The sequence below is a fragment of the Jaculus jaculus genome, chromosome 1, assembly GCF_020740685.1.
Source record: "Jaculus jaculus isolate mJacJac1 chromosome 1, mJacJac1.mat.Y.cur, whole genome shotgun sequence".
NCBI lineage: Eukaryota > Metazoa > Chordata > Mammalia > Rodentia > Dipodidae > Jaculus > Jaculus jaculus.
The window spans coordinates 318,739,705-318,763,161 of NC_059102.1; the positions used below are offsets into that span (position 1 = coordinate 318,739,705).

Consider the following 23,457-nt stretch of genomic DNA (forward strand, 5'->3'; position numbering starts at 1 on the left):
TCTTATCTTTTTTAAAACAGAAAAAGCTACTTTGGTCTTCAAAGACTCTTTCATGGTACTTTATTAAGAATGGCATTTATTTCATTGATCTTCTGGGAAACAGAGAGTGTGAAGTGATATATTGATTGTAACCTTACAAAAGTAACAAAACAGCAAGCAAATAATTACACAAGCATCTGCCTTAACAACATTGTAACTATTATAGCCAAATATGATTTTTACAAAGAAGTTGAGGTAATAAAGATCAGGATTTTAGTTGACTGAAATGCTACAGTATTAGCATCTGGACAGTTCTTTTTCAACAACTGACTTTGAATGTTATATTTTTTTTAATTTTTTTTTTCAATTTATTTATTTGAGAGCGACAGACACAGAGAGAAAGATAGAGGGAGAGAGAGAGAGAATGGGCGCACCAGGGCTTCCAGCCTCTGCAAACGAACTCCAGATGCGTGCACCCCCTTGTGCATCTGGCTAACGTGGGACCTGGGGAACCGAGCCTCGAACCAGGGTCCTTAGGCTTCACAGGCAAGCGCTTAACCGCTAAGCCATCTCTCCAGCCCTGAATGTTATATTTTTATTATATTTTTGTTAGCATTCAAAGTAATGAGTTTCACTAGACAAATGATTATTTGAACAACAGTTTTTGTATGACACCACTTGAAAAAAAACTGTGTAATCTCTTTCAATTAAAATATTATCCCTCATAATTGAATGGAACATAGTATGTATTCAATCAATGACTATTGATTTGAATAAAATCTCCCCTGGAAAATAGTATTAGCATGGATCTAAGACTGACAGATGAGATCCATGAAGATATTATCAGTTTATAAATTCTGATCCAGATTTCATTTCAGTCCTAATTAATTAGGTTGTACCTGGAAACTTGGAAATTCCTAAAAATTCCTCCTCACTCTAGCAAATCTGCAGTACACTCAGATCACTCCAGATCAACATTTGGTCCAGCCTAAGTTATGCATTCCTCTTGCATAAAAATTGCATATGCATCCTTACTATCATTGCTATTATTTTGCAACCATAAGGACTTTGTGTCTAATACATTGAAACAATGAAGAAGGATGTTCAGGGTTTTTTCTTAGTGTATGTCTAATCCTACTTTTCCTTTAAGATCTTAATATCCTCAATAATTCTACAAGTTGCTGCTGAGGTATTCTTATCTGAAAAAATTTAAAATTCCAGACTGAAGGAGAACATACAACTTTCATAACTACAGACTGCACAACTGGGTGAAGAGCTATATTCAAAGCACAAAATTCCTATAGGTGGTTTAATGCACCCTTGAGTAAACACATGTTTTCTTGTTGTATTTTCCACATTCCGTTAACCACACCTAAAAATATTAATATAAGAAAGTCTAGAAAAGCCAAAATATGTGCCTTTGTTAGTTAGACAAAGCTAGTGTATAAAATTGTGATTTTTTTCTCAAGTTTAACTTTGTGAATGTTTTTATTATCTTATTGCTGTTTAGATAGAAGGGAGGCGATAAAAGAAAAAAGAGGCAAGGAAGAAGAAGGGGAGAAAAAGGAAGGATAAATGTGAGGATGATTTTTGTTGAAGAGTTCTCTGTATTATGGAGGAATGGATTCATTTTAACAGTCAGAATGGCCTGACAATAGGGTGCCAAAGAGAAGATTTAGGGTCAATTCCCAAGTATAGAAAACATAAGGCATTGTCAAGAAAGAACAAAAGCCTGGAATGAAGTGAAAACAAAAGGCAATGAGAAATAAGCAAGAAGACACATTCTGTTATTAACAGTAAGCTTTCCCCACTCCGAGTGCTCTCTTTTATCTCTGAGGTCAACACAGCTATCATACCCCAACATTTGGGCCTGCGTGCATGTTCCTCCAGTTCTGAGTCATATCCTCTTCCCAAGGTTGAAGTTTCCTGATCTCAGGTTTCCTTTGACTCTGCTTGATGAGGAAGCAAACCAACCTTTCCAAAAGGATTCTGTCACATAGTCTTTCTGCTCATTCTGACCTCTGTCTTGTGAATCTCACTTCATCATCATAGCCCTTCAGGCTTTAGTGAATCTGACCTTGATTCTTTCTTAACTGACAAGGTCATAATCAACATTACCCTGTGCCCACATAGGACCTTTCAATGTTGCATGAGTCAGAGAACACATCTTGGTCAAATTCTTTTTTTTCTTTGTTGCTCATTACTTGTCATGAAACTTAAGAATTTCTTTCTAAAAAGGATTTTTTACTCCTTTGCCACCAGATGAAAGCTAAAACATTGGCCCTTGCCTTCCCTTATCCTTTATGCCTAGTTATTTAAAAAAATTCTCCTCCATTTTCCTCTTCCTTTAGTCCTTGAATGCCAGAGGCTTATTAACTCCAAAATATTCATACAGGAACCTTTGCCTATCATAGTGACTACAGTATTTGTGAGTACCAATGAATCCTGGGTACTTATCATCTCATTCTATGGAAAATTTAACCCCCACCCCAGGGATCCTCTTATACTTATCAGAATAAGATGCTGTACAATCACAGACCCTCACAATCAGACTCACTTCCAGTCATGCCTATCTCTTATGCTCTCTGTAATATGGGCACTGTCCAAGATTCAGCCATGCTGGTGGTAGCCTTTTCCTCATCTTTAAAAAAAATTTTTTTTGTTCATTTTTATTTAGTTATTTGAGAGTGACAGACAGAGAAAGAGGCAGAGAGAGAGAGAGAGAGAGAGAGAGAGAGAGAGAGAGAGAGAGAGAATGGGTGCATCAGGGCTTCCAGCCACTGCAAACGAACTCCAGAAGCGTGCGCCCCCTTGTGCATCTGGCTAACATGGGTCCTGGAGAATCGAGCCTCAAACCGGGGTCCTTAGACTTCACAGGAAGGCACTTAACCACTAAGCCATCTTTCGAGCCCTTCCTCATCTTTTTAATTCAGAATGTTTCTTCACTTCAGAACCCTTTCTTGATTCCTCATTTTTTCTTTTGTTTTACTCTTTTAACTTCCATAAATAATTTGTGTGACACTGTGTCTGGAAATTATTTCCTTGAAGAAGGTATATCAAGCTCAACATATAAAAGGAGGTAATGTCAACCAGAAAACTGGAAACCTTCAATGTTGGGTCCATGTAACAACACAGCACCAAAAATAGTACATGATATACAAATCTGAGAGGAGAAGGTGCTATAGGTACATGACCTATATAGGGCCAAGAAGCTGTGGCTTGGCGATTTTTGAGTCTATATCTTTTCTACCTCACTAACTGTGATGCTTAATTACTGTTGTCAATTTGGTCTGATTAGGGGCAAAGTAAGAGATATGTCTCTTGAACAGGTCTGTGAGAGTATTTTCTAAAAGGTTTATTTGAGGGAGAAAGTCATTTCTCCAGAATGGGAGGCCTTCCAATGATGGACTACATAAAAGAAGCTCTGAGAGAACACAGTGCCCTTTCCCTGGCTACCAATGTTGCTCAATAGTGCATACTTTTTACCTGATTCCCTTGATATTTACTTGTGCAAGCATCTACTCTGATTCAGTTATCCTTCATGGGCATTGGAATCAAATTCCATCAGTCTTCCAATGAGGACTGAAGACCAGTGGATCTCCAGGAATTCACCAGGCTTTTGGCATCAGACTGGGACTGCTGAAGCATCCAGCCTTGTGAACTGAGTAGCTACTGGGTTCCTAGATGCTCAAGCCTGGCTTTCTGCAACCTAACCAATAAATCCCTTCCTATGATACACATTCACTCTATTGGTTATGTTCCTCTAGAGAACCTTGACTAATACACATGCCCTCATCCATGCCCTTTCCTAATAAAGTATCTCTACTTCTATTACCTTACTATGTATCAGGTACAATTCCTTGTCCTGGGACACAAGAACCTGGAAACTTCAGTGGGTAGTGGCTATCCTCCAAACTTAGTCACTTCTCTGATATCAACATTACTACATATAGCGTTTTTATTTTCATATTGTTTTCTAACATTGCACAGTGTATTTTTACAAACTGGCTTGGTGCTGGGTAATGACTTAGGGATTCTTGTCTTATCTTATGCTCATTTCCAACAACCACCATGATGATGAACATGTCATGGCACATGGTAAGTTGTAACTTGACAATGACCTAGAGTTTTTAAACCATGTATATAAAAAGCACTGAAGAAAATAAAGCTATGCTGAATGCAAACTTACCAGAGAAGACGCTAGGTATCTTTGAAAGGAAGCTTTTGACAGTGCGGATAGGAATTCCATTCTTTTCATCTTGCATGCGAGCTATGACATCTTCCATCTAAATGCAATAAAACAATGAAATTCTTTAGAAAATTTAATTTTTAGAGCAAAAAATCAGTTTTTGTAATTTGCATTTCTAGTTTTACCCAATTAAGAATTGTTCCCCATTCTGGTCTTTCTAGATTTGTTTACAGTAAGGTTTTTTAAGCTTTATTAACAAGAAATAGAAAAAATAGCAAGAAAAAAAACCAACTGGTGGCATTTTAATCTAACAGGAATTCTGTATTTTTCATGCTGTCATTGTCCTGTGTTGGCATTCTTTGGTGATAAGGGCTGATCGGATAAGATAGGATTTAGTTTTGAAACCGTCACAACATTAATGTTTTCTCCACTGAACTCAGTGTGAAAGAAAACAGAAGTCTTTGAAGTATTTGCTCAGATTTCTCTTCAAGCAAGCCAGAGATTGTTGGGTTTTATTTAACAATCAAATTCTATGGCCAGCCTAGAAATCAAGGAAGATTGCCAGCACTTTATCCTTTGCTTACCAAAGTCAGATGAACCACACATGCACACACATACAATAAAATGAATGCTGCACTGCATCACAGCTTTCTGCTCAGTTACTGGACTCTACCAAATCTTGTTCTCTGTTCTGTTAATATACTCTCCAGTGCTTTCAAACTTTTTCACAGTTCTAAAGGGCTATGGACCACAGAGTGTTAGGTGAAATTTACTCCTAAAGTAACATTCACTCAAGTAGAAGCCTCAGACGTTCCTTATGTACTTCACACCTGTGGCACACAAATACACGCAAACCCACCCCAAGATACAGTGGGACTTTTAATCCATCCGATCCATCTACTCATCCCACAGTCAGCCAGTGGTCAGTAACTCTAGATCAGATGTGTACTGAAACAAGAAAATTAATATAATACCATTCCTCCCCACTCCCCCGCAAATTCACAGCCAGCAGTGAACACTGAGGTGAAATTTGAGTAAGGCTTGCAGTTTAGTTAGTAGCATTGTACCAATGACAGTTTTCTGCGTGATAATTATACCATGGTTATGTAAGATATTGCCATTAAGAAGAGCCAGCCAAGTAAAGTGCCAATGGGAATTCTCTGGGATATTTTTATATCTATTCTGTAAGTATAAAACTATTTCACAGAACAAGGCTTTAAAAAATCAGTCCATACTTTATATCAATGAATCATCAATTCCTCTAAACCAGCTCCATAATGATTTTCAAATAAATCTAATTTTCCTGAAAAAAGTATTATCATATCTATTAATATGAGAAGAAACTGGGTATGTGGAAGAAATGGGTTTTCAAGTAAGACAGTCCTATATTTGACTCTTGGCTCTTCTAACTGTTATATTTTAAGCCAGTCAAGTAATTTATCTAAGGATCTATTTCCTCACCTATAAAATACTGAAAATGCTCATAATTAATCTTTTACAATGTTCTCTGTGGAACTAGATGTGGTAAAATATTTTCAGGTTAAATGATATCTTTATATAAACCCTGGTGAGTAAAGAAGAGTAATAAATATCAGGCTTGAGAGGTCCACATAACCCTTGACACATGGGAGTGTTTCTTCTCCATCTTCATGTGTCTTTTCACATGGAGAGATTACCATTAACTGAGTCCTCTGCACCATTCTTACTCAAGAAGTACTGGGCTCACCAACATAGGAGAAGAGAATGCGGGTGGAATGAGAGGTCAGCTTCCAGGGCCCACGACTCTTCTCTTGGCTACAGGCCCACATGCAGCCCTGCTCTGGAGAGCCTGCTGCCCCTGGGTGTCAGGGGTGCTCAGACCAGCAGGGCTGGTGCACAGTAAAAGCCATCAAGGTGACCTTGTGGCCCACACAGACTCAGTGGCTTTCTCTTTGGTAGGTGCTCTCGGTTCAGAATTCTAAGGGAAATGGAAGGTACTTTTATTCTCAGACCCACAGAGTAATCAAATGCTGCACTTTTGTAATAAAGATATTTAAGTATGGAAACATGAAAACAGATATTCCATCTGACTTCATTTTGTTACTATTTGCCCTTGTTTCACCTGACACGATGTTCAGAAAGGAGGAATAAGCTCCTTCTGAGACCCCGGATCAGCCCTTAAGCCCTTATATTATCTGCTTAATGGCTTTAATCAGGCTGGATTAGACAGTCCTGGAGCACTTAGAAGTCCTCCTGTGATCACCTTAGCACCCGGGAGCTTGGTACCAAGCTCTCTGGCTTGGAACTAAGTTCAAGTGTAGAGCAATGAGCAGACACACTTTCTCCATAAAGCCACCTTTCCATCTAGGGCTACTCAATGGAGCAGGGCTAAGCTGAGATTTTAAAATAGTTCTACAGCTCTTCAACACCTCCATTTTTCTTTAGTGATACCTCCTCTCTCTTTGCCCCTGTCATCTCTGTCTCTTTCTGTATTTCTGTCTCTCCCCTCCTTTCTCCCCTCTCTCTTTTTATCTCTCTCTCTTTTTCTTGTGATAGGTCTCAAAGTCAAGGCTGATTTCCAATTTGAGATTCTCTTGCCCCCACTTCTGAGCACAGGGATCTAAACCCTAAATTCTACAATGGAAAAAAATTCAAAATGGAATGTAACAAGCGGAATTTGTGTTCTAAACTAACTTAAAATGTGACCATGGAAAAGTATTTAGCTATTTTTATGTTAACTCAGATGTCATTTATTCACAAGCCTAGCCATGACCCACAATGACAAAAACAAACAAAAAAAAACCAAAGACAAAGAAAAAAAATTCTGTTTTCTAAAAGCTAAAATTATTCACAGAGGACATCTGCCTAATCTCTTGAAGATCCAACATTGGCATTTGCAAGTCAGTCATGGCTTCAACGTAGCTGACCGTCTGCTTCCCACCGTTAGCCACTGCAATTGTGTCAGGAGACTTCATGCTCATAACAGAGAAACAAACAGAGCATGCTGGACAAATAAGAGAAATGGTAAGCTGGAAAAACAACCCTGTAAGTATTAGAAGTGTCAGGGGTAATTCGGTCTAAAACCAAAATAACCAAGTACTTTTAAGAGGGCTGGTGGCCAGACAGATGGCTCTTCAGTTAAGGTGCTTGCCTGTTAAGTCTAAAGACCACAGTCTAATTCTCCTATACTGATGTAAAGCACCAGGTATATACATAAATAAAGAAAAAAGGTTTTTTTTAAAACAAAAGAGAATCATGAGAAGATATACACATGTACATATGCGTGTGTATGAGTAGACACACATGTATGCACATGTATGTGTGTCTGTAAATATACATATATATATATATATTATATCAATATTATATATATACATATACTATTTAACATATATATGCATTTTAGAGGTAAAGATTAAAGAAGAAATCATGCTAATTAAATGTTTAGTATAAAGCCACTCTCATACTCTTTCTGTCTCCCTTTCCCTATTATGAAGCCACAGGAACATTTTCTTTTTTATAATCAAACTGTAACCATGTTCTAAGTATATTTCACCAGCAGAAATTTGTCATACTCAATGATGCCAATGTGTAAGTTCTAACATAGATGCTCAGTAGAAGACTGTTTATGTTGGCCCTTGAAAGATGGAGAATTTGATTGGAAGGGATGGCGGTTTGATACAGGTATCCCCCGTAAACTTGTGTGTTTTAAGGGCTTGAGTCCCCAGCTGGTGGCAATTTGGGGATTGAATCCCTCTGGAGGCAGTGTATTGCTGGGGGCAGGTTTATGGGTGTTACAGCCAGCTTCACCTTGCCAGTGTTTGGCACACTTTCCTGTTGCTGTTGTCCACCTGATGTTGGCCAGTAGGTGATGTCCATGCCATGTCATCATTTTCCCCTGCCATCATGGAGCCTCCCCTTGAGTCTATAAAACAAAATAAATCCTTTCCTCCCACAAGCTGTTCTTGGTCGGGTGTGTTCTGCCAACAATGTGAACCTGACTGCAACAGTAAAACTGTGTGGGCTCATTGCTGTTAGAAACCTGTGTGGCTTTTGGCCTTTGGGACTGATTTTTGAGAGGAATGTAGAAGGGTTGGAAACCTGAGAAATGCCCTGTAGTGCTGTAAGTACAGCTTGATGGACTATTATGGTCAGAGTTGAAAGAACTGAATGCAGTAAGAACTATGGACTATGAGGAAGAAATTTGTCTGGATTTGGCTAGAAGCAGTTTAAGTAAGAGGCTTACTGAATTCTGCTTACCTACGCCCTGAGAACTTGTGCAGGGTTGTATTGTGTAGAAATGGACTGGTGCAAGCAGAGGGATACGGCACAGAAAAAGGAAATCTTTGGACTGAAACTGCTGCACATTCAGCTATAGTTGTCTGAGAGACTACAACCTTTGAGATTGGGGCATCTGATCTGCACTGGGACAACAAGAATGCAGACTCTTTTAAAGGGGTCTGAATGCTGAAGGAGTGCCGTATTCTTCAAAGTTGGCTTTATTCCCTCGTGGATTAACAAATTGACTGTGTATCTGGTACTATGTAGTCTAACAGATGCAGGAATGAGAGGGTCATTGAGTTTGAATTGTATTTTCGAAATGGCCACTGGCAGTGTGAAGCAGGTTTGTTGGATTACCTGTGTGGATGCCCAATGGAGCCATAAGGATGAACCATGAGTTCCAGCAGAGACCCAGTGGAGATGCTAGGACTATGGGATGGCTGCCATGGAGAGCTGCCAGCACTAGGTGACGTTTTCCAGGACTGTGAGTAGCCTATCTGGAGGGGTGGAACTGGAACTCCAGAAACTCGCCACTGGTTAGAATTATCAGACATGGAGACTCGTCTCTGGTTAGAATTATAAGACATGGAGACTCATCACTGGTTAGAAATATCAGACATGGAGACTTGTTTCTGGATAGAATTATAAGACATGGAGACTTGTCACTGGTTAGAAATATCAGACATGGAGACTCATCACTGGTTGAAAATATCACACATGGAGACTCGTCACTGGTTAGAAATATCAGACATGGAGACTTGTCACTGGTTAGAGTTGTCAAACTTAGAGCTACAGTGTTTACCTTGTTTGTTTTTAATCTTGTACTGGTAGAATATTTCTTTGGAATGTCCAATGCCATTTCTTGCAGTTGAATGTTTATTCTGTACAACTATAGATGTTTATTTTTTTTGGTTCAGTTCAAAGACCTTGAATTATGGGGAATGTTTGAACGTCATAGGGATTTATAAAATCTATGGGGACTTTTAAAGTTATGCAGAATGCATTATATTTTACAATATGTATGGTTATCAGTTTATGGGAGCCAGGGGCGAATGTGGTAGCTTGATTCATATATCCCCCATAAACATGCATTCTGAGTGCTTGAGTCCCCAAGTGTAGCAATTTGGGAACTGATCCTCCTGGAGACAGTGTATTGTTGGGAGCAGGTTTATGGGCATACAGTGAGCATCCCCTTGCCAGTGTTTGGCACACTCTCCTACTGCTGTTTCCACCTGATGTTAGCCAGGAGGTGGTAATCCACCTTCTGCTCATGCCATGGATTTTCCCTACCATTATGGAGCTTCCCCTTGAGTTTGTAAGCTAGAATAAACCCTTTCCATCCATAAACTGCTCTTGGTCAAGTGTTTTTGCCCACAATGTGAACCTGTCTGCAACAGAGGTGTATTAGGAGGAATGCTAGTATAGATGAAAATCAAGATTGCATCCATATATGACACAAGGAAAATGTCTATATTCTCATATTTTCTCGATGAAATTTATGTTTTTCCTGATGTTTCTTAGAGAACAGAAAAATGAATTGAATAGAGTATTCTTGGCAAACCCATCATTAAAAATAATGAATGAATACCATGTGTAAGAAAAATTAAGTGACCATCATTTGCAAATAGCCTTGAGAATACCCATGGCTTAATACATTCAAAGCACTGTTTAGACTTGTACTGCAGATCCCTTCACATTTGAGCCATGAGTAAAATTTAGGAAAAACTAGCTTTCACTTAAATGTGAAATTACTGAGAAAATAAACTTTATTCAACTTTATAATCCTAATATATAAAGTCTCTGCCTAAAATGAAGGTTCAGAAAAAAAAAAACACTAAGCAATTTTTTATTGTTTAATTTTTCTAGGATACTCAAAACAAAAGTAAATGTTCAGTTAATTAAAACTTTAATCTGGATATATTTGAAATGTTCTTTTTGTCTAATATTTGGTAGAAAAACAGACTAGAGGCAGAAACAGCTCAGTGTATAGTAGACGAAAACCCTCTTTCTATGTCGCTGAATGGAGGGTCTCCTCAGCTGACTCACAGGAGGAATTCCTTCTCACAGTGTGTTACCTCAGTGACTGGTTATCAACTGCCTTCTTGCTTATAAATACAACTCAAGTTTACCATCACATGCAAGCTCTCCAAATCAAGGGTTCTATTGAACTCCAACACAGAATTCCTTTCCCGGGAATTCATAATTGACTTTTCTTCTGGAATAGCTTAGTCATCAGCTCAGTGTTTAGGATGTCTTTCAAACATTTATCAGGTTAAACAGTCCCTGCCCACACACTTTGGGGAATAAAAGAGGAATAATATATATTACCCCCATCTTCGAAGAGTCCCTATTATTCCAGTGGGACTTCCTCCCCCCCCCCCCCACACACACATCCACAGGCCTCCACATACTGACACAATCTTTGTAGTTCTTCAATGTTCAAAACGATGACAGGAATTTAATTACACAAATGTGTTGCAATGCTTGCCAGAAAGGCTTGCACAATGTTATTCCCACCTACATTATTAACACAGTCACTTTCCTGAGACATTCTGACTGTAGGTAAGATGCTGAAGGAAAGCTAAGACATCTTGTACTGCTGATGTTCTGTAAGAGAAATGAAATCAATCAACGTTTCAAAGGAAGTTTTCCAAAGAAGTAGCAACCCGCCATTAAGCAGAGGCACTTGGAGAAATAAATAAAACTAAATGGGTATCTTGAATGGGCTTTTTCCTATGTGCACATATTTTCCATTAATTGTGTGTGCCATCATTTTAAGTGTGAGCTATGAAAATGGGGAAAATGATTATCCAAGTGCTTATTGGATTTCTTAGGCAATTAGGTGGTGGCAGGTATTACATAATTTAAATCTGCCTGCAATTCTTTTTCCTTCAAAAAGCTTTCAAGAGAAAGAAAATGATTTGCACTTTTGAATTGAGAAGTGAAAGCAGAGAAAACAGGGTTACTTTCTAATGAAAGTTAAGTAAGAATAATAAGATTAAAATTTGCAACACAAACTGTTTTCTGCTGCAATAATTCAATTAAGGTTGTTTCTAATTGATGATTTTTCCCCACACTGCAGTTGATGACAGTATCTTAACTCAGAATTAATCATTGTTTTCATATGTAGGAAAGATGCCATTTTCATGAGTAATTAACTAAAAATTGACTAAAATTATAAACCTGTAGAATCTAATTGTGTAAATCTGTCCTAGTCATCTTGAAAATAGATTTATTTGTTTATTTATTTGAGAGCAACAGACAGAGAGAAATAGGCAGATAGAGAGAGAGAGAATGGTCATGCCAGGGCCTCCAGCCACTGCAAATAAACTCTAGACACGTGTACCCTCTTGTGCATCTGGCTAATGTAGGTCCTGAGGAATTGAGTCTTGAAGCGGGGTCCTTAGGCTTAATAGGCAAGCACTTAACTGCTAAGCCATCTTTCCAGTCCTAGATTTATTTTTTAAACCAATAACTGTGATGGTTTGTTTTGATTGTGAATTTTACAGTGCCTAGAACTGTAATCAGAAGTGAACCCTTCCTCCCATAAATGTATATTTTGAAATGATGACAAGGTAACTAATTAATTAATTATTTTTGAGCTTAGAAATAGACATGGTTGAATACTGTACATGCCATTTTGTTGTTTTTAAATAAATTCTCTCATCCACTTCAAGAAATATAGTCTCTACTCAGTTCACATAAATAGTTAAAACTATGCCTGATATATTTGCTAGGATTACTCAGGTTCTAAATGGCAACATCTAAACTTATTATTTAATGAATTTACTTATCCTTTTAGCATTTATGATTGAACTTAGAGTCTTGAATATTATAGGCAAATATTCTAACACTAAAGCACATCCTGAGTTTTTCTTTTATTTATTTATTTATTTATTTTTGAGGCATAGTCTTTCTAAGTTATCCAGGCTGTCTTGTGATCCTCTTGCTACATCTTCCCAAGGTAGGAAGCTGGCATTCCTCAGCCTATGCCATCAGACCAGGTCAAAATACCAATTTAATTTGGCGTAGACAAAGAAATGTAATTTTGTAGGCTATTTTATGAACTGAAAGGTGAGAGTATAAACTGGCCTCAGACAAAGCTACCTCAGGACATCCCATGGCTCTCTTCTGAGATGCGCTTTCCCTCTCTCTGCCCTGAGTCTTCTCTTAGTGAACCGTAGTACATGGGACACCGGCAGGGTCTGCACAGCCTGACCTCAGTGGGTGGTCCGGGGACCCAGGGAGAAAGTGCTTCTCTCCATCACCTCCATACCTCAGTTCTGAGGCCAAAACTATAACTCATAGTGCTGGAGAATGGTGGGGTTGGAAAGGATGCTGGGCAGACCAAGGACTGCTGTTCATTACTGCCTTTTCACAGCTTTAAGAGAAAAACAAGCCGGGCCTGGTGGCTCATGTTTTTAATCCCAGCACATCAGAGACTGAGGTAGGAAGGTCACTGTGAATTCAAGGGTAATCTGAGCTATATAGTAAGTTCCAAGTTAGCCTAGGTTAGAGGGAGACTGAGAAAGATAGACACACACACACACACACACACACACACACACAGAGAGAGAGAGAGAGAGAGAGAGAGAGAGAGAGAGAGAGAGAGAGAGAGAGACACTACTTGATTAATTAAATGAAGTCTTTGGCCAAGATGACATTTCCAGGTTAAGAGTATTCAGTTCTTGAGGCAGAGCAACTTGAGTCATCAGAGTTCTCTGGATCCTATGAGCCATCACAAGCTCACAATAACTTGATGATAAATCTATTGTAGTAAGGGTTTAACTCAGAGAGTCATCAATGTCCCTTGAAATATTAGGGATACTTCTTGGGGAAAAGAGGATTAAACCAATGAAGCCAGAGGGCAGGGCCAAAAATAAGGGAAGGGCTAGAGAGATGGCTTAGTGATTAAGGCACTTGCCTGAAAAACCAAGTACTGGGGTTGAATTTCCCAGTGTCCACATAAACCAGATGCACAAAGTGGCACAGGATCTGGGTTCATTTGCAGTAGCTAGAGACTTTGGTGTGCTCACTCTCTCTCTCCTGTTCTCCCGCTCTTAAATAAATAGTTAAAATACAATTTAAAAATACTTTTTAAAAAGAGAAGGGAAGGGAAGAGAAGGCAGCTCCCTCTTTGGCTTTCAGGTAGAAATGAGTGAGAGTCCCCAGGAAGGCCATAAATTAACCCTGGGGGAACTCATCTTCTCTTTTGGCCCCCTACTGTCAGGAATTTAAGCTCACTGGAAAGTGTCACTGTAGTGATTCTCAAATGCATGCCTGTCTTTACATTGCTAGAATGTACAGGAGGGTACTGGTTGGGCCTGAGCTTCTCCGGTAGTTCCCAGAGATCAAAGGAAAATGTAACTTCTCATGCTAAACTTCTACAGGACCAAACAACCACTATGCGACCATCTGACCTTTCAAAACATCAGGAGACAGGCAGACACTGAGGAGACAGAGAAAGAGAATGGCCAAATCCCCAAACGGTCCCCTTTTATCTAGCATGACAAGAAAGGATCTCAGCTTTCACCTTTACAAGGAAATTAACTTTGAAATGATCGATCTGCCTTTTTGCTCCTCTGCTAGAAGTAGCAGCCTTTTTTGCCTGTAAAGCGAGCCTTCTCTATTGAGCTCTGGCCGCTCAGTGGCTTTACAGAAAGGTGTGTTGCTCAGTAGAGAATCACATAACACACACACACATACACACACACACAAAGCCAATTAATACCTTTAAACAAAACTGGTTATAACAATGGGTTTTGACACCATCAACTCTGTTCACGTTGCTTGTTTGAAATTGTCTTTTAAATGTATTCCTTAGCCTGTTTGTACCCTCATTGGTTTGTTCAATGGACCTCAGAATTAAAACACTCATGAGCTGTAGATTGTTGCTAAAAAATTTTCAGTGCCAAGGATGGGATACCTCCAGTGAGTTGTTGGCCACAGAGGTCCCTGATGCCCCCAAACACTATAGGCCATTGCTAAGGCTCTTGGTTTCCCACCAGGACTAGATGGTAAGATCCTATTGCTGAAGACTCCACATATTTGAACTGCAAGGCCACTGAGAAATCCTGCTGGAACTGAGCTGATAACCTCCTCCATGTAGACCAGCTGACAGAAAACAGGAAGAAACCACTTTGCATGCAGCTCAATGGGAGAAAGAGAAAACACCAGTGAAGATACTCAACAGTGGACACTGCAAGCCTTATATTTGACAGGCCAGGCCAAATGAGCCAATGGGTGCAATAGCGGCACATCTGTCATGGTGGAAACCAACTGCACTCTAATTGGACTGGAGGCCTGCTCCATGGGAGAGAATACATCCCTGATACTGAAAACTTAAAACAGGGGTAGACATGAGCCCTAGGGGTGTAACATCTGCTGCTGTCTGGCTAAATGTATATACTATGCTTATCAAACTGCCCAGTAAGCACTTCTCTTAATGTTCATACCTTTATATTAATGCTACTCTCACTTTTGGTAGAGAATCTCCTCTTTTCAGATGGCAGTGACCTTGGGATGACTCAGAAGGCATTATGGTGCTAGAAAGAAGTGACTGGAGTGCTCAGTACTGCATTATCTCTATCACACTTTCCAAGGCTCAGGGTCTAATTCAGAAGAGGTGGCAAAAAGAATGTAGGAGCCAAAGGAAGGGTAGGACTCCTTACAATGTGATCCCCCTGGACACAAAATGGCCTGGATATCCATGACCTCACAGTGCCTGACACTACCTACACAGGTCCATCATAGTAAGAGGAAAAGATCATGACATCAAAATAAAACAGACTGATTGAAAGGAGGAGGAGATATGATGAAGAATGGAGTTTCAAAGGGGAAGGTGGGGGAGGGAGGGTATTACCATGGGATATTTTTTATAATCATGGAAGTTGTCAATAAAAAAAAATTGAAAAAAATGTACTGGTATAGCTGGGTGTGATGGCACACACTTTTAATCCCAGTACTTGGGAGGCAGAGGTAGGAGGATCGCCACGAATTAAAGGCTACCTACCCTGAGACTACATAGTGAATTCCAGGTCAGTCTGGGCTAGAATGAGACCCTACCTCAAATAATAATAATAATAATAATAATAATAATAATAATAACAACAACAACTTGTATAGGGCTGGAGAGATGGCTTGGCTATTATTTCCTGTGAAGCTTAAGGACAGCCAAGTTCAATTACACAAAACCAACATAAGCCAAATGCACATGGTGGCACATGCATATGGAGTTTGTTTGCAGTGGCAGGAGGCCTTGGTGTGCCCATTCTCTCTCTTTCCCTGAAATAAATAAAAATAAACGTTTTAGGGCTGGAGGGATGGCTTAGCAGTTAAGGTGTTTGCCTATAAAGCCAAAGGACCTTGTTCAATTTCCTGAGACCCAATGTAAGCCAGATATACAAGGGGGCACATGCGTCTAGAGTTCATTTGCAATGGCAGTAGGCCCTGGCATGCCTATTCTCTCCCTCTCTGTCTCTGCCTCTTTCTCCTCTCAAATAAATAAATATATTAAAAACTTTTTAAAAGGGGGCTGGAGAGATGGCTTAGTGGTTAGGTGCTTGCCTGTGAAGCCTAAGAACCCCGGTTCGAGGCTCCATTCCCAAGGACCCACGTTAGCCAGATGCACAAGGGGGGGTACATGCATTTGGAGTTCATTTGCAGTGTCTGGATGCCCTGGCGTGCCTATTCTTTCTTTCTTTCTCTCTCTCTCTCTCTGCCTCTTTCTCTGTCATTTTCAAATAAATAAACATAAAAAACAAAAAAAAATTAAAAAGAATCTAGTCTAACCATTTCACTTCTGTTGAAAAGTTTCATTGAACTGACAGCCCTGTGAACTCCACAGTTTAATCGGTTACTCAAGTTTCTCCACATTTCAACCCATAATTGTCATTCCAATCTTAGAGTTTTCTAGTTCTTCCTTCACCTTATGCACCAAATACCTAGCTTCTAGTTAAGCAAGGGAGGCACCTTCAGGAGTAGACCCTGGGCTAATGCAACTTCAAAATATCTTTTCCTTTCATTTCAGCTAAAACTTTATAGAACAAGTTGAACATCATATCTGCCTATCTCTTTCATCTTCTATATCCCCATTCCAAGACATTTAGCTAAGCTTATATAAAATTTATCTCTTATCTTAATTTAAAATGAAAACCTTTACCGAGCATAGGAATGGGCTCAAGCAACAGTAAGTATATGTACGTCTTCTAAATATAATCCACATACTTCCTTTATCCAATTAAGACCAGTGCTTTGGAAATGACTCCCATCATTTTCCTTGCCTGCCTCAGGCAATAAATCCTCTCCATGCTCTTTTATGTCTTGGCTGTGCTTATTCTTGGCTTTGTACTCACCGATAATGCAAACCCATTGCATCCTGCTACATTCTCTCAACCAGTACCCTCTGCAGGGTCTTCCCCTTGCCTTCAGTGTCTGTGGAAATCCAGTTATAGTTCGGGGATTTCAGTGAAAGTTTAGTTTCTTACTAAGGTTTTCCTTATTCCTTCCTTGGATTTTTTCATCCCCGCTGAATATGAATGTAGCCCTTTCTGAATGCCTTACAATCTTGCCGGGTGTGGTGACATATGTCTTTAATTGCAGTGCTCAGGAGGCAGAGGTAGAAGGATTGCCATGAGTTTAAGGCCACTCTGAGACTACAAAGTGAGTTCTAGGCCAGCCTGGGCTAGAGCAATAACCTATGTCAACAAAGAAAAAAAAAAAGGAGAGATTTCTTAAAGTCTTTTTCAACAGTTACTTAAACACACTTTTCTTATGCCCCTATCTCACACACACACACACACACACACACACAATCTTAAAATGAATAGTATGTAGATATTTATATCTTAAAGGGACATACATACATACATATGTATGTACATACATACATACATACATCATACATACATCTCCTTGTGGATGTGTGTCTATATATGCACCAAACATATACATATATTTGTACATCATTCTCTTTAACGCATGAGAGTTTTGATGATTTGCAACAATTTTGCTGCTTGAATCTTAGGATCTAAAGAATTTCAGAAGGTGTCTAATTTTCACTTAATACATATCTTACGTGTTTTTTGGACATTTTATTTTTATTTTCTTGATTTTGTTTGTTCTGAATAATTTTGTGATGTTTGTTTCTTTCTGAGAAATGTGTAGCAGAGTCTGCTGTTAAATGTGTAATCCTCCTGCCTCCACTTCCCAGGTGCCGAATGATACATGTGTGTGACTACCCAAGCCCTTTGCTTTGTTTTACCTTGTGTATATGCAGTATTGCCTAGATAATTGGGGGTGATTTTCCTATTAGTATTATTGAAAATTTTTCAACAATATGATTCAAATTTTATACTTTAATTCTTTTATCCAAACATCTGTTGTCATATGCTTCAGGGTCAGATATCCCCAATGCCTGCTGTCCTGTTTGCAAACATATTGCACAACTGCCAATGACCTTCAATAACCCAACCAGTTAACCCAGAAATTCTTGTTCTAAAAATTGTTTAAATTCAGTTAATGGACTAAATTGTTTGTATACATTTTTTATTATTCTTCTCTCTCATAACCCTAGAAGACAAAAATCAATAGTCTTAGCTAATCACTTTCCACTTGGAAGGAGAGAGCAGACATCCTGATGCTCAAAGGTCTCCCATGTAGATAATGCAAAAGCTTAATTTCAGAGGAGCACTCTTCTCTCTTATTTTAGCATCTAGAATCAACTTCACAGTCACCCAGTCTACAGAGTTTAGCAAATACAGACCAAGCATTCCTTAAAATTTTTGCAGAAGAGGGGGCAGAAATAATTTCAGAGCCACATGTTGGGTCAGGATATGCAGAGACATTTATTGTACCAATAACTGTGGGCTAACTCCACAATGCATGACCCATATACCTCAACAAGGAGGGGCCAATGGGGAGGGGGTAGGTCACGGATGAGCCTAATAATGGTACCAAACTGCTTGTATTTGCTGAATAGAAAACTAATTTAAAAAATCTAAAAAAATAATGATTCTACCAATAAATGTTTAGAAAAAAAATCAAATTAAAAACAGCCATTAATTTAGATGAATGAGAACACAGAACATAGCCTGCAGTTTTGTCAGGAAGACTAATAACAAACACTAAAGGGTTCCGAACTTAGTGTGCCATTTTATAACATCATCACCAAAGGAAAAGTGCTTTGTGTTACCTCCTCGGAGCTGAGTGAATTTATGACAGCATATTCTCAGGTGTCAGCTGTTTGATTAAATCCTAGTTTCTTCTTACAGTCATTTGTCTTTGCTAAAGCATAAATTAGTACAGTCTTTCGGTGGTCGTTTATGTTTCCTTGCTTCTCAGGTAATAACTTTCTGTAGGTAAATTACTCAGGACCTGAATTGATGCATAGGTTCTATTATTTATTATTTAGTGTTAATCATATTCAATCTTTTTTTTTTAAAAAAAAGCATCACCATCGCAGGGTTTCAGAAGTTATTTAGCAGCATCTTGTTTGTTATATGCACAGCATTCATCAGCCTGTAACATCTGATTCCGTCACATCCTCCTTTCTATGGTCAGTAGAATAGAACACATCCTTCTGTGGCTGAACGCCCACCTTGATCCTAGTGATAAAACCCAGTCCATTGTTGGCTACTGGGAAACAGATCTATGCTCAGATCCCTGTGCAGTGAATGTTTTCCCTCCCCCCAATATCTATACTCCCACAGTGAAACCCAGCGGATGAGACTAGCATGTGCCACTAAGTAAAAGCACTTCCTTTATCTTCATGAACTGAGAACAAGAAATGTAAGCAAAAGGAAAGCTATGGCAGTATGGTTTTGTGACTTGATTGCCACCTTTGTTGAAATCCTAGAAGACTCGTGAGATTCAGCAAACACAAGCCAAGAACGAAAAGTTAATTCCTGGGAGTGTGCAAGACGCTGGGTTCAACTTTGGTGGGGAGGGGAGAGGCAGACAGACAGACCGAGACAGGGACAGACTTGTGCTTCCATCTTCCTGAAACTTTGCTCCCCCCATCAGTTAAGAAAGCTTTACTTTTCCCTCAGAATTCTCTGTTAGAAAGTGGTTTACCATCATTTGCCGAGTCTCCATGCTCTCTGGTGCAATTATATTTTTAAATGTTTTCCATTGTAAGATAAAAATATTCACATATGGTGCTAAACACTGGGCAGTGTTACCTGAGAGATACTTGAGGTCTTAGAATATGGAGTTTTCAAAATAGACTATCGAAATCTAAGTGGCTGGGACTAGCAAGAAAGCCCAGTGGGTACAGTTCTTGCTTTGCAAGATCAGAACCTGAGTGCAGGTCCTCCACACCCATGTGCCATGTTGGGTATTGTGGCCCACACCTGTCATCCCAGCAGTGGGCAGGTGGAGATAAGTAGAAACTGGTGCTTGCTGGCCAGCGATTTCAGCTGAATCAGTGATCCCTCTATTCAGCAAGCAACCCTGTCTCAAAGAATAAAGAGGAGAATAACTGAGGGAACGCCAATGTTCACAACTTCTGGCCCCCAGGAACATGTACAAACATGCTCACACCCACATATGAACAAATATACACACATGCACACTTATACACACACACACACATCAAAGAGATATAAAAATAGTTTCTAAGTTTTGGATTGATTTGTGATGAAGATACAACTGTTTACAGAGAAGAGACAGGGTGTGTGAGAGTTTTGTTGCTACAACAAAATGAGTGACAAACAATGAGAAGGGAAGGCTCCCTCATTTTGGCTGACGGTTTCGGAGGGCTTAGCCCGTGGTTACTCAGCTACACGTACTTGGGCGGCGCGTCGCAGAGGCAGGAGTGTGTGCGGAAGGAAGCTCTTCAGGTTTTCACAGCAAGAAAGGGGAGAGAACAAGACCCTGCTCCTCCGAGCCTTCCCTCTGTCCCTTCTCCATCCCACCTGGGCTTCCAGCCTAAGAATGGCGAGGCTCACCCCCAGGGAGGTCTTCTCTCCCTTAGCTCCCAGGCACTTACTCTACACAGCTGAGGTGTGTGGTCAACATTACCCTCCAGGCTCCTCACAACAATGGACTGCCTGAGACACAGCACTCAAAACATGCCCGGTGCTCAGAGCCGCGCAGCACAAACTCACACGTTTGCTAGTTTGCCTTATGTTTCACATTCTTTCAGCATTGTAAATTGGTTTCTGCTGACACTGAGTCTGACCTTTCTCTCTGCGTGGCACTCCTGCTTTACTTAATTCATGCATTGATTTTTCTTCTAAATTCCCAATTCCTAGAATTCCTTAGAGATCGATGGGTAAGCAGCAGGAAGGCGAAACAGGAAGAATTCCCACTTTAATTGTGCCTTTGCTAGTGATGTCAATTTCACAGCACTTTGCAGTCAAAATGGATTGTGTCTTTCGGAATCACTTGACCAGTCATATTGATCGTTCCATCCCACTGAACAAGAAGAGAAAATACAATGTGACTTTCCTGACTCACCCTGTGTGTCTGTAAAGATGGACATGGGGATTTGGCAAATCCCTTCCTCTGGCTGCTCCATCTATGAAAGAAAGCTCTCTGCACAGCTATTCATTCATTCTGCTCCACTGGTAAGAGAGAAATTAGGACTAGATTTGGGTTCATGAGCATAAAACTCAGTGTAAATTAAGCCCAAGCTTAACACATGAATAAACATACAGATTCCGATCCAATAAATGGCTCTTCTATATTCTGGCAATTTTTTTTTTCCTATGGATGTCATGCAGATGACGGATGCCTCGCTCCCTGCCTCACAACGTGCACACGGAGTCATAGGAACATGGTTCTCTAAAGGGATCTGAATTACTGGTTTCTAGGTAACTTGTATCTCACGGCTGAACATGGCTGTCAGAAGGTCAAGGTAGCAATGTTGAATTATTGAGTACTTCCCTTTTTGATAAGCAGCTACCGGGTAGCTCCACTGAGTCAACCATTTCTATATGTCTCCAACAGTGAAGCAAACTGTTTTCATGGATTTAATACTGGGATGATGAAAAACAACTATGTTTATTGTCTTGAAGGAATTGGAAATGATGACTATATTCTTAACACTGCACCTGTGTCATTAACATTCTGAAACTCTTGGCAGATCAAACTTGAAGAACTAATAGTGGAGAGACAGCATCTCTTACAACTGTGTGCAAATATCAATTTGTCACTTGGTGGGTGACTTTTACGAGAGTAATTAAGCTTTTCTGAGTGTCTGTTATCATTTTCTAACCAAAGAGAACGTGACTCCCTTCGTGGAGTGTTTGCTGACAGCATTCCTTCCCTTCGCTCTTGTGCTACAGGCACTGAGATGCCAGCATTTCCCACAACTGCCCTGTATTCTTAGTGGCTATTGTGACTTTCTTTATGTTTTCCTATGAGCCACCCTGAATTACATTATAGGTATCTGTTACCGTTACCTTCTTGTTGCTGAGACAAACACCTGACCAGAAGCAGCTATGGGAGGAAAGGGTTTATTTCAGCCTCACACATTCCAGGGGAAGCTTCTTCATGGGGGGAAGGGGAAGCTGGCTCACTGCATCACACAGACAGCACCAAGCACCAGCAAGCACAAGCTGCCTCTGAACACATTAGGGCTGGACTCAGGATCTGCCCTCACTGACACACCTGTTTGAGCAGGACTCCACCTGCTGAAGACTAAGCTTTGTCAAAAATATTTAAGGTACGGGATGTGGTGGCACACACTTTTAATCTCAGAACTTGGGAGGCAGAGGTAGGAGGATCACTGTGAGTTCAAGGTCATCCTGAGACTACATAGTGAATTCCAGGTCAGCCTGAGCTAGAGTGAGACCCTACCTCAAAAAAAAAAAAAAAATCAGGGGCTGGAGAAATGGCTCAGTGGTTAAGGAACTTTCCTGCAAAGCCTAACAACTCAGGTATGATTACCCAGTACCCATGTAAATCCAGATGCACAAAGTGACATAAGCATCTGGAGTTCATTTGCAGTAGCTTAAGTCCCTGGAACATCCATTCTCTCTGTCCCTCTCTTTCTCCTTCCCTCTATGTTGAAGTTTTCCCTTTCTCCTGCCTGCCTTTGAATCGCTGATAACTCAGTAATGGTGTACCCATTACCTGGGTACTCACAGACTAAGATCCTGTTTCAAAAAACAGTAAGGAAACCTAAGTAAACACACACACACACACACACACACACACACACACACACACACACACAAAACATCTGACTACAATTCCTAAGAAGGTTTGAGGGTCAAATTCTGACAACGGTATCTTTTATAGAAGCAACTTTTCTTTTAGGTTGTAAAATTCTGTGAGTAATAGATGCTAAGGTCTAATCAAACTCGGTCTTCCAAACCAGTTGAACACTGATCAGAAATACATTATTCCCGTGTTAAAAAAAAAAAAAAATTGTTTCCTTGGAACATCTAGATAAATTTATTACTTTAAATTTTTTATGTTCTAGAAGCTCTAAAAGGGTAAATTAAATTCAAACCTCTTTATACTCAGTCAAACTCTACTTCACTTGGAGCCACAAGTATGGCTATAAGATTCTCCTTCAGGGAGATGCCTATGCTCCCACGGCAATGAAGTCACCTTTTCAAAACTGCGTGTGACTTCTTTTGGGTCTTGAAAACTAAGAAAAAAATTGGTGGAAGAAAGGTGATTGCCCTTTCACTATCTATCTATCTATCTATCTATCTATCTATCTATCTATCTATCTATCCACACAATACATTGGGATGGGTGGCTTGGATCTATCTTCTCCTCCTCTTTAAGCAATGGTAGACATTTGTTTTGAATCAACTTCCCTTGGGCAATGCAAATATTCTTATTTGTGGGGGGGTGCTCTTTAACTTATTGCAGGAAGGAGTTAGATTACATTAGCTGTGCGTTCTTTTTACACGAGTGACAGAGACAAAAGGGAAGATCTGCTCATTGCTAGGAAATACTTCAGAAAGCTCTGGTGAGCCACGTACACTTAAGCCTCAGGAACCTTGGACCACAGCCCTCAGCAAGCCCAACTTCTAACCAGGAGCTGCTTGTGTTCTTGGACAGCTCAC

General features: G+C 39.9%; 1 protein-coding gene across 6 annotated transcripts in view; it reads right to left on the reverse strand.

Moving 5' to 3' along the window:
* Positions 1-23,457, reverse strand: part of Rgs7 (regulator of G protein signaling 7) — a 462,943-nt gene that overhangs the window by 211,939 nt on the left and 227,547 nt on the right. For 5 of the 6 annotated variants that reach the window (XM_045153182.1, XM_045153201.1, XM_004653278.2 and 2 more), the window contains exon 3: positions 4,169-4,265. In XM_045153182.1, the coding sequence (XP_045009117.1) occupies positions 4,169-4,265 (97 nt within the window). Of the gene's footprint in view, positions 1-4,168; positions 4,268-23,457 lie in introns of those variants that run through there. The other variant, XM_045153210.1, reaches the window with a different exon arrangement.